The 13211-nt window shown below is 33.3% G+C and overlaps 1 protein-coding gene across 1 annotated transcript; it reads right to left on the reverse strand.

Moving 5' to 3' along the window:
* Positions 1-4349: 4349 nt before the first annotated feature.
* On the reverse strand, positions 4350-7520 carry LOC145763449 (uncharacterized). The gene is made up of 9 exons (XM_082574893.1): positions 7374-7520; positions 7019-7248; positions 6716-6855; positions 6327-6426; positions 6112-6245; positions 5875-6046; positions 5561-5744; positions 5310-5480; positions 4350-4653 (listed from the first exon to the last, which is right to left on the reverse strand). The coding sequence occupies exons 1-9, from the start codon at positions 7438-7440 to the stop codon at positions 4589-4591; spliced, it is 1263 nt and encodes a 420-aa protein (XP_082431019.1). The 5' UTR covers positions 7441-7520; the 3' UTR covers positions 4350-4588.
* Between the last annotated feature and the right edge of the window lie 5691 nt (positions 7521-13211).

Here is a 13211-nt window from a genome sequence, read left to right on the forward strand (position 1 = left end):
TTTGATGGCTGCTGCTCCCTTTGTGCACTACTGTTCTGGCACCTTCGCTTCTTAATAGCTGCCCTCGTAAACAAAGATTTAATTTTTTTTCTTTACTGAAAACAAACTACACGTGCTGTTAATTAATTACGTCACCGAAATTGTAAACGAATATAAAATTCTTTCAACACAAAACTTTACGAGCGCTGTCTTCGGTTCAAACTGACACATTTTCGCCGAATTAAAGAGTCACATATGTTTCTTTTAGTCGAAAGATTAAACCATTCTATTTCCCTAATCTTACTGGATTACTCTTTTTTCGTAAATAGTATAAGCTTAATTTGCACTGTCGCTATTAATACGAGAATTAAAACCAGCCTGTCTGTAACTTGTCATTGTCAACATTGTCTGACTTTAACTTATACCGGTTAGACAGCATTCATTTATAAATGCACATTACTTATTTCACGATTGGAATCGCTATTTTCTCTTTTAATGTCAAACATTTTAAGAGTCTGGTATTAAAAATATATTTTTACACCAATATTCCCCAAAATAACTTGGAAAGTTTGGTCTTACGTACTTGATGTTAAATATAAAAAATCAGTCAATGATTCAGCGTTAACAGAAAACTTTGTCTAATGACTGCGACCCGATTTTAAAAAACATGTAAAATCAATACCCTGTAATCGAATTATTGCTGACGATATGTAGCAACACAGTTTTCCCCAATCGACATTAAACACTTAACAGAAGAGGACTTATATCATCGACTGGGTGCGAGGCTTGTGAATATTGTATCATAAGAGAGACTGTACATATCTACAAGAGCGTACTTAATATAATATCCATCTCGGTGTAGCAGACGGTTGGACTCTAAATCGAGTTCTTTTTGAAGCTAGTTAATACCAAAGCACGAGCTCTTAATATTTGAGATCGACTTTAATTGATTGGGTGATTTTTTTCAATTTTCTTAAAAAGAAAAAAAAACTGCTTTTTAACAATAGTTTTGACGCTACAATTTCTATAACATTAAATGGGGGAATGAAAGTTGGCAAATATTAGGACATTTAAAGTTTAACTAAATATAGGTTATTGACTGTTAAACATGATGGTATTTAACTCAAGTAAGAATGACCTTCTATTTTTGGTAAATCGCCTAATATAGCCTTTCTATTTTTAGTTTCAATACAATCGGCGCAAATATTACCCTTATTGTTAAATATGTAGGTTATACTTAAAAGCCATATTAATTACTTTACTTCGTAAACGCCGGTATAGTATTTACGTTCGATTTGAACTTAAGACGACTTTGACCGGCTAATTCGCATTGATAAATCGATATCATAGGATTAACACTTTAAATCTGTCTAAACTCGCCACCTGGCCGCAGCTTAGCGTCTGGTGCATCGCAGAACTTTTTCACTGAAAGCGTCGCTCGTCAAATATTTCACGGTGGCCAGGCGAAGATTAAAATGTTATAATCTGTTGTCACGCGCCGACTTTGTTTCTTTTTTTCCTAAATAGAAAGCAACATTTTGTCAGTCGCTTGCCTATTTTTACAGCTTTCAGTTCTGCAACGAGTTTAACTAAACTTCGGAATGCACTAAATTACGTAAATATGTATTATCTTAACTTTATGTGTTTAAATCGCGTATAATTATTTAACAACATTGCTTTATCATGTACATTACTTAGTTCTATATTTTATATATATTTTTAAAAGCCTATTTAAAATCTAACTTTACTACTTTAGCTTTTATACTAGTTCTTTTTAACTTTAAATCCAGTTTTAAATAAGACACTAATTTATACCACTTTTCAGGATTTCTCAAATTGAAAATTAAGTTAATTTGAAATTTTCTGCAAGTTCATACTGATTAAATAAGAATAAAGGGCTAAACAAAACATAACACTGACTTAATATCCAATACCTTAAAGTGCTTTGGGTATAAACAAAAAGTTCGAAAAATTCGAGTAATATGTAAAACCTGTAAGGTTAGGTTGAGTTTACAATAACAAACTGCTGCGGTAAAGATTGATGCAAAACATGATTTTGACTAATACATCTTTATTCGTCATGGATCAAGCTCGGGCCAGCTCGCAACTCGCTTATTTGTTGACCTATTTACAGAAACTAGAAATAATCGAGTTGTCTTATGACACCACGCATTACTAAAATCCTATCTCGCTTCCTAAATTAGTATTAAAAGGCCGAAAAGGTTAGATCGTAATCTACTGCGAACCGCGACGTGAAATCGCTTACGAAACTGGCCTTTTATTGAAACTGTTTCGTCATTTATTAAAAACTTGCAAAATTTTTCAGCCCCAAAATAACTAAAAAATGTGTCTAATTAACTATTTCACAAAACTCCCTAGTTATTCGTAATTGTAATAACTAAGCAAACGTCTTATTAAAAGTTTCAAAATATGCAATGTCTTATTATAAAACTCATTAAACTATCACTTAGTATATTTAGAAAACAGCGCATTGCCTGATTAACCAGATGTACTGCTTCTTCCAAGATTAAAACAACTTATTTGTGACGTCATAATAAAAGGGAGCGTGAGACATCCCTATTATAGTCACGCGTTCGATGGCACCGGATCAGAGGCTCGTCAATTAAATCAGGCCGCGTGCGCTAATCCGACTTTGATTCTGATCTGTAGTTAATTTACTCACATCAAGGTCACTATACTTTGTTTCAATTATTTAAAGCTCTCTGCTGATTACGAAAAAATGTAACCAAACCACGCGATTTATTAAATCATTGTAGCAATTTTGATTCACTTTTTTGTAATTTATTTGGATCCTCAGTATTAATAGTGCTTTTAATTTATAAAAGTGATTTTTACGTGACGCATTTCGTTTCTAAGTGCTACATTTAATATTCCTGCTTATAGTTAGTAACATTAAAAATAAGCTTAAGTAAAGTTAGGCTGATTACCACAGATAGAGCTGTTTCTCTATTGCAATATTGCACAACACCAGAGCGAGAAAATATACTTCTGACGACCGATCGCTTTATCTTGTATTACGTGACAGTCTAACAATCACTCAGTTGTTTGAAACTTATCTTGCCTATGACAAGGATGACGCGTTCCCTCGACCCCCCTTTTCCAATTTATTAAAATACTTGTTCAAACTGTCTAATCCGACTAACAACAACTATCACTCGTAATCACAGCCACTCGAGGTCTGCGGCTGACTTCGAAGCAGACTACATTATATGTTGCAAGCCTATTATGTTGTACCACCATGCCTTGATTCTACATGCGACCCCGAAAACGGATTTCATCATGAGTATGCAACAACAAAAGGCCTTGATTGAAAATCCAATGTTTTAAATCGAACTTATTTATAAGTGGTGCTTTGATCCCGTGCATGTGACGGCCATAACCTTTGCGTGCAATACGGGCTGCCATAAGGAAGTGTTTACGCGGCTTTTGGGTAGGTTGTCGACCAGCTTACAATAAATAGTAAACGTTCGAAAATAAACGTCACTTGGCATTCACGAAAGTCAAATTTTAGATTTCAATTTAACGAGCGCCTAAATGTGTTTGATCTTTAACATTTGCTACTGTTTTATTAATTCCGCGCCCTTCTGTATGCGTCCCTATAGCTTATACGCAGATGACGTCACGCGTCCATTTTCGTACGTGACGTTAGGTCTTTGAACAGTGATTTTCACATAACGCCCACGGTTCCCATTGCCCTGTAATACTTCCTATCCCGACGCACGCAATTCATTGATTTACTATAACCCTACTTTTGTATATTTGAGGTAGTTAGAAAAAGCGTGTGCTTGGCTTGGATTTGAATGGCCACCTTTGATTAGCGGAAATTTAGATTTAAACTTTTCATACAAACATAATGATCAAGATTTGTCGGTAGTAAATATGAATGGGAAGCGAGGTGGTCCAGTGACAACAGATTCGACTGACAGGAAACTGTAGCGCGGGCAAGATCCAAAAATAGCCCGCTTTTATTTGCCTTGTGATCTAGTTTGAAGAAGTTATGACATCCCGTTTTAGCCCGACTTAAAACATACGGCATCCGGAATTAGGCTCTTGAACTGTTTTGAACACTATCAGTGTCGCAATCATTAAGAAAAAAGTCATAACAAGAATATAAAAATCAAATATTGTATGATTAATACCCTTTATATAGGCGGGCCTTTGAATCATTTAATATCAGCCAAGCGGCTGATGCTAACTGTCGTCAGTTATGTTATTACACGTGGCTTCAAAACTAATATTGCATTGGCTGTCGTTGGGTCGTATAAAAACATGCGTCACTATTAAAATCATTTTCCATCTATTATACAGTTATCTTTTTGCCCAAACATTGTAAACAACTCATTATAATGTGCGATACAATAACAGTTCTATATTTACAATTGCATCACTGATAAAAAATAGCAAAAAACGCATTTGACATTGGTTAAACGTTCCGAGGTTTCTAAACAGTGGTGAAACTTGTTTTACATACACCACAACACTAACATGTTGACATCATATGGTCACGTGACTATGCTTTTTGTTGACGAAAAAAAGTTTGGAATTATTTGAGTTATTTTGCCGATGTGTGCATAATGATCGTTTCGAGTTATTCTCGGCAACTTTGATTGATTTCTGAAATGTTTTTGTATAAGTCAGCATCGTCAGACGACCCTTCAAAATAGAAATAAAGGCTAATTAAAATCATATTGAGCATAATTAACAACAAATTTAGGGTCACATTTGGTCGGAATTTGTCAAAAACACAAACAAAACGCGCCTGGCAACTGGTAAATATGTTGATTGATTTTGAAATGAAGACCGTGCGAAAATAACGAATGATAGCATCATGGCATCATTAAACCAAGCATATAAATATCAGATGAGGTCACCCTAACAACAATAGTTATTTAAAAATAGTTTATTTTTATTTTTTACTATATAGGCCTTAATTTGGGCTTTTAAAAATGGGGATGCAAAATGTCGTAGGCATTCCTATATCGGTATGTATTGTGTTTTTTATGCGAAAAATTAGATTTAAATAGGAAAGTTTATTTTTAAAATCGTATGTTAAACAACATTATATATATTTTTTTCGTATGTTAAACAACAATATATATATATATATAAGTATGAACTATTTTTTTAATGCGATACCTTTTCCAGTTCCAATTTGGTCTATTTTTAACATTAATTTCTACGTAAACTTCCACCAGTTCAGATATTACTTTATGATCAGTTGCAAACGCGTAGGCCGAAATTGTGATTATAATATATTAAGCCAGATACGAGAAAATTATACAACATAAGACATATAACAGACAACTTACGTAAAGCGAAGGCAAAGCCAGGTTGTATTCGTTCTTCCTTGTTTCGCTTTGTGCTTGGATGGCGTTGTTTCCCCCGATAGCGCCACCATACGGCAACGGCAATTAAAAGAAGGATGATAAAAATGATTGCCGCCGAAATACTCGCCGCAATATAAACTGGCAACTTAGTATCTGAAATTCAAAAATGATAAAATCATTTTTTTAATTGCCTTTTAATTTAATTAAACCCGAATTTAAAATAGTTTACATACCTTCTTTTTCGGGTAATATAATGCTTATTGTTGGAGTTTCTTCCGAGCTAGGTGATTCTAATAATTTTAAAGTGGACGCAAAAATGGGCCCGATACCAATTGTATAAATTGTGGAATTTTTCTCTGTTTTATTCTTAACGTTTTTACTTTCAGGCTGCGCGTTTTGAAAACAAGCTGACATTGACTAAAAATAAAGAACAAAAATAAATTACTGAATAAAAAATAAATAAGTTAAGATTGCATTTGCAATGTAACGCCTAATTATTTTTTCTTGCAAATGCTTGCATTAATAAAAAGGTTTATGCATAATATACCTCGTTACATAAAACAGTAGAATTGGCTCTGCACAGTGATAAACCTATAGAACAAAACAAATATATTCGCTGTACTTCGACGTTTAGCCATTTGAACATCTGAAACTTCCATAGCAACTTGGAATTGTTGTTTAGAATTATTTCGACTGTCGAGTCAGCGCTACCAACACACCTGTAATTAAATATATTATAAACTAAATTTTATATTAAAAAATGCTTTTATCTAAACAAACTTACCCATTTTTAATAAAATAATGAGCTTTTAATACTTCTGTTGGATCTGGGTTGTACGAGGCGTAACAGTTTTGTACCATAACATCATATTTTTTGCTTATATTAAACAGTAATCCAACATATAAAAACTGGTCAACCTAAAACATAATAGTCCTTAGGAAATTAAATTCAGAGTTTATTGTTTTATAAAATAAACTTTAAATCAAAAAACAACTTACTGATATAGTAGGAAATTTCACTGTGTTGCTTTCAGAAAATAGTTTATCTTTGAAGAGTTTTATTTCAATAATATCAACTTTGTCTTCATTTTGAATAAACCTAAAAATGGCAAGTATAACATCTAGAAACATGTACTGCATGTATGTTGTATTATGTATCTATAATATATAAAACAATACATTTAAACATTCAAAAAATCTTATTTCTTTAAACAAAACTCCATAGGAATTTGCTCATAATAATCACCACATGCGCTTTTTAGGAGACGCTTTTTTGCCACCAGCAAGTTCTTTTTGTTTGACAGACCGTAAAGCAAAACAAAGAAAACTGAAAATTTTATTTTTATTGGAAAACAAATAAATGTTACTATAATAAATAGTCAACGTACCTTGTAGATTGTGGCAAAATGGGGACGTTTTTCCCATCTACATACAAACAAGTAAAATTCAGTATCGATCGAATGTTTGTTACAGCTGTACGATCCAAGTAAATTACTTCGTTAAAGTATTGGATTTGGTTCCGTATAGTCTATATGAAAATATAATAGTTGGCTTTTTATAATAACAACTAAAGTCATACAAAAAATATTGATAAAGTTTAATGCTATTTACCTTTAAATTCGGTTAGCAAATAAGATTTATATGAATACAAGTCATAACACCTTAGTTGAATAACAAACACTTGTAAATACCTTCTTTTTGCTTCCACAGTTGTCTGTTAGCTTAAAATCCAGTTCCAATGTGTTATCATTAAGTTCACTAGACCGGCATTTTGGCGAGGTATCATATCGAAACATCATATATTGTGGTTGAACATTTCTTCCCAAACTTGTCTTGTTGATATAAATCAGAACTGAATCATCTTTACACACAACTTGGTTGTTGTTTTGATTCTTATCCGTTTTTAAAGGAAATGGTTGCGCTGTTTTAAATACAAATCTTGTATTATTTGCTTATTAAGACTTTGTTACTATTTGGCATAGCGTTTTTGCCTTTAGGCTTCTTTTTAAATATTTGTTCAAAATGTTTATTTAAAATTCGTCTTACCTTGTTCAGTTGTCAGTTCCAAAACAAAACAAATAAGAAAAGTAAATACTGACAAAAATAAATGCATATAAGCTTCAGGTTTAACAACTATAAAAATTCAACTTGTTTTCCACTTATTTTAACATGTTATACTTAATCTTAATAAGCCTAAATCTATTTTGTATAACAATAAGCACAATACACTATACCAGTTAGATTTTAATTCTTACTTGATATATAGGCTATATATACATATATTAATCGTTATATAAAACAAACTAAACTGTACTACACAATTTAGAGAATTGCTCAACACTAATAGCGACTAAATTATTGCCATTTAATTTAAATATGCCTAAGGCAATAAACTCTTCAATAAAAATAACAGAATTTAGTGAAAATTTAATACAATAAAAGTAGTTTTAAAAAAAATTTTCAATTTTTTAAAAATTGGTTAAATCTTTTTGGTATAACCTTTATTTAAATAAACTTAGAAAACTGTAACGATGTTAAAAATCTTAAACTTCATAAGTTAAATTTTATAATTGGGGCGGCAAAATCAACCAAAATTGATTTATCCTCAATGTCATAATAATTAGTGATTTAAGTGTGTTATAATAAACATCTACTAATTATGCTCATTTAAAAAGTTTTTTCAAGACAATTTTTGTTATAAATTATTTGCATGCCGTACCAAATTTTGTACATCAATTTTTTTAGCTACTGAAAAATATTAGTTTACGTTAAATTTTTCTTGGTAATTCGAATATACACGTAATAAAAAATTGGTAATACCTAGTTAATGTAGAACAACTTAATTATGTTTGCTACACATGGTAATTAATTGTGTTGCTTTTACCCTAAGGGATCTATTAATTAACTAGTAAAAACAAATTTGTTGCCCATAAGCTTTATTAGATGGACAGTTTAATACGACATACGTAGATATCTCCATTTAATGTTAAAAAAAGATTAAAAAAATAAATTAGAAATACTTTTTTTATCACCATTGTAATTCAATGCATAGTTAGAATAGGAAATATCTATGGGAAAAGTTGTTATTTGCATTTCTAAGATTTTGCATTAAAAAACAGAACGTGTTTATATTTAAGTAACAGCAGTTATGGGTTTTAAAAATGTTGCAAGAAATGCAGACCGTTTAAATTGGTTCATTAATATTTCAAGCCGAGGCTGAGTTGAGTTCACGTCGCTTAATCTTCGCGATTCTAAACGGCGATAATGTATTATTCCTACTGCGACGATTAATCTATATAGTGTCAAAATAAAAATAGGCAACCAATGCTTAGGTGCTATTGCACGTACGATAAGATAGAATCGTCCAAGCTTGTGCACGAAAAAAAGCAACATTTCTATGTGATATAAAACTAACAACACTATCAGAAACAATGCGATAATGTTAGCACGGTGCAAGTTGCAATTGCACGTAAAAACTCCCGAATCGCGGTGCGAGCGATACGGCGCTAAAACCCGAGAGAAAAAGGCATTGTTTGTTATTACTTTATAAGAATAGGCGGATTGGGCGAAACCACAGCGTTAGAATGTCGACGCCGGGTCCGATGGTAATTAATTCTTGTAACGCGGTTCTTAAGGGACTTAGTTATTGGAAGGCTAGAACGCCAATGCATTGGTGCATTATAATCCATCGAATATAATTAGACGGGAATTTTAGAATCCGCATAATCCGACCTCATTTACTATGGGATGTAGCACAGCAAACTAGATTTAAACAGTTCCAAAAATGACCAACAGTAATAGAACTAAACGTAGAACGTATAAAAAATAAAAACATAAAAAAAATATTAGTATAAAAATTACATAAGAAATACATGCAAAAATTTGCGAAATAAGATTAGATTTGACGTAGCCTACGCTTTTATTAATTATGGGTTGATTCAAGTGACCTGTAACCGCAGACCAGCATTCAGGCCCAGAATATTCTTGTTATTTTTTATAGAATTAGCCTTAATGACTGACTTAAACGCTATGTGCTCGCAATTATATCATAAATTAGGTAATGAGAGCCAGTCGTAGCGTACGTATATAGGTAAATCGTGCGCTCATATTCTAATAGACACGGAAAACCTATATGTACCTAATTAACGATTTGGGATAATTTGTTAAGGGCATTTGGGATTGTTTATTAACATTAAACAACGATCACATTTGAACACGTGGGCGAGTTAAATTATGACCAAAGTCATTACCACAAGATAAGGAGAATATTCATACCCTAATTTAACGACCCTCCAAGGCAACATCTTCATTATAGACCAGCGCGAATTAATTCACTAGCTGTTGACAGTTGATACAACTTGCTAATTTACGGCCCAGTTGTCTCCCGCAGCCAATTCGGTCATTGTCGTTTACTTAAACAGTTGACTAATTAGGCCGCGATCACAGTTACCAACATTTATAGATATAGATTTCGCCAAGCTCAAGTTTCATTAATATAGAAACTTTAATTAAAATACTTTGTATTTCGTAACGTTCACCTTGTAACATGAGATTATTTTTGTGTTTGATAGAAACTAAATATTTTAAGCAAGGGAGACTGGTGTTAATGTATTGTGCAATTCCACAGCCCGTCCCTGGTTTACTATGCAAGCTAACAGGAATGTCCGGAAAAATCGGATACCCGAACATAAATAATCATGCAGATTTAGGAAACGAAGCCAAGCTGCTTTTACAGAAATCCTATGCAAATACCAACTACGCCCTTTTGAAGGGAACAAATTACGAGCACGCAATTCACAATTACATGGACAATATGCGTTCAAGCTACCCTCAACCAGATGCTTGCAGACAACACAACGATGTTGAAAGAAGAACAAGGGCTGGAAAAAATCACAAGAAAGCAACATCAAGGAACGGAGAAATAGACTCTGCTTCTGCGCCCGGCGCATTTCAATCTTCACACACAAGTGGAACTTCAAGTGGAGAACGAACGTCACCTTTATCGTTTTGTTCTCTTCCGAATCAGAGCAAAGAGTCTGTTCCCATGGTTCCTTCACGATATGGAGGCGACACTGGATGTCTCGACAGGAGCACAATGCTTGCCTCCACGAACTCTTTTAGACCCTCGAATAGATATAAAATCGAGGCCAAGCTACCAGCTGGTGGGAATGTGAACCGATATCCAACTGAAACGCCGCATACTCAAGAGACGAAAAGAAACCAAAGTCAATATTTAAACTGGAAGAAAAGTCAAACCGAGGCCGAGGAAATTCTCAAAAGCAAAACATTTCGAATGGAGAAGTCGCTTGACGAGATGTTAAGGGCAAAAAACTCACAAGTTAAAAACAAACAACAGAACAGTCCAACCAGCAGAATTGCAACGCCACAACCTAGACACAACTTGGAGAAAACTGAAAGGCGTGTCAAGCCCGAAAGAGAATCAATATTTTTCCGTCCTAAAATACACAATTGTCCGAAAAAACAATACACCGCATCGACTAATAAACTATGTCAAAACGCCAACGATGCAAATCTAATAAAGTCACATTTAAATGGACATAACGTAAATAAACACTCCAACAAATTGAACGCATTCTCGGACGACCCATACAACCCCCACAACGCAAAAAAGTAAGTTTTTATATTTAACACTAATCAAATATGTAATAAAATCCAATTTTTAACACAAAAATATTTATTTTAGAAAAACATTTCTTGATCTCTACGAGGTGTATGGGGTAATTGGCGTAGGCGGAGGTGGAATGGTCTATGCCGGGTGTCGAACCACAGACTCCCACCCCGTTGCAATAAAACGAATCATGAGGGAAAAGGTAAAGCGGTGGGAGAAAATCCAAGGAAGAAATGTCCCCCAAGAGATTGGTCTGATGGTCAGGTATGGAGAATTTCATGTTTGTTAACTTAAACTTTACATATACTTTAACCCGATAATAAAAAGTAAGAACATTTGTTTAATACAAATTAAACTATTGAATAGCTTTTGTTTGTACTTGTGTTGTTTTGATTGTGGGCGCGTGTTAGTTTTTGAGAAATTAACCTTCAAAATTTGTTTTGTTGTTGCGATTATAATTGTTTTAGAAATAATATTAAAACAACTTTACCAGAGTCAAAATGTCATTGTTCTGCACTTTAAAATCGCTGCAACTTTAAACAAAAGGCGAAGTGATATAATAGAACGTATCAACGATCATTTTAATGAGATACGAAATCGTAAGGCCATTTTGTGATGACGTTTAAAAAAGCCATCTATTGTTACGGGCGGTGCGTTTAGAAGTCTTCTCGTTGTCTAATTCGTGTTGTTCTAATTGCTCCATTCAAAACGGTTCGAACCAGGACAAGATCGCGCATAATTTATTGCGAGTATCGTTTTAGGAGAAGCTGTCTAAAATTTCCCGCGCTGCTGTTACGTGCGGTCGATTGTTTTATTGGGGGTTGTTAGCATAGTGATATTACGTGGCTTTGCTTATAGATGGATAGTTTGTGTATTGGTTCAACTAACGATATAGCGGTATAGTGCTGTCCACATTGTTTTGACATATACGAGACGGTATGCTAATTAACCAATACAGGATTTTACCTACATTGATTTATGACAAGTCAACGACAGCGACAGGCATTTGTTTGTTGTTTCCTAACTTGTGATTTACAAACAAAACCGTACAGAATAAACAAAACATAAAACCACTAGTTGTTCTTTTTAAAAACTGCTATGTTTAGTAAAAATGTGCAGATTTCTAATAACTTTACATTACATTGCAGTAAATTATTTTAAACATTCAATATTAACACTTTTTATTAAAACAAATGTATTTTATATTAGGGTAAATGGACATCCAGGAATAATTAAACTGCTAGATTGGTACGAATGCCTCGACTCCTTTATACTTATATTGGAAAGACCAAAAAACTCGGTCGATTTATTTGATTATATTCGAGAAGTCGGACATCTTAATGAAAAAGATGGCTGCATGATATTTAAACAGGTTTGAGTCTTTCTTATGTTAAAAATCGACTTATATTAAAAGATATCTAATTTATTATTGCTTGAATATCACGGGTTCATAGTTTACAAAACGGAACATATGGTTTCAACAAGTTTGTCAGATTAAAACAGGTCATAAACAGAAATCCCAATATCACTGATCGATAATTCCCATACACTGCGCGATTACTTAATCCCAGATTGCCCAGAAGGAAACTCAATAAATACATGACGTCATATCCGCATTAATGTTCAAATTAAATTCGTATTATCTAAACAATGTAATTAACTAATCACCGAACTTATAGCGCTAGCTTTAAACCGCTAAACACACATTAATATGTTGTTTCTTTGTAACAGATTGTAACAGCTATGCATCATATACACGCAAGAGGCGTTGTACACCGCGATATTAAGGATGAAAATATTGTCTTGAATCGAGATACCGGTGAATCGAAAATAATTGACTTCGGATGCGGAACTTTGCTTCACGAACATTCCTACAGAGATTTTTCTGGAACGCCCGAATTCTATCCACCAGAATGGTTTAATGAGGTATCCAATTTTAAATTCTTTAACAACTTTTATAAGCAATCCAAAACAAGATTTAAGTTATTTAACCCTTTAAAAATGATGTTCAACTTTAATTTAAACAACTGTTTATATTTTAGCATTATTACAATGGGCGCCCCGCAGCGATATGGTCGTTAGGTGTCCTACTTTACGACATGTTAATTGGAGAAATTCCCTTTAAATCAAAAAGCAGAATAGCGCTGGGAAAATTCGAATTTAAAGTAAAACAAATTTTCATTTTCTTTCACAAAATCTAAATGCGTTGATAGATTATGCTAACAATTTTGACATTTCCTATTTTAATCAAGTAT

The sequence above is a fragment of the Corella eumyota genome, chromosome 1 (assembly GCF_963082875.1).
Source record: "Corella eumyota chromosome 1, kaCorEumy4.1, whole genome shotgun sequence".
Classification (NCBI taxonomy): domain Eukaryota; kingdom Metazoa; phylum Chordata; class Ascidiacea; order Phlebobranchia; family Corellidae; genus Corella; species Corella eumyota.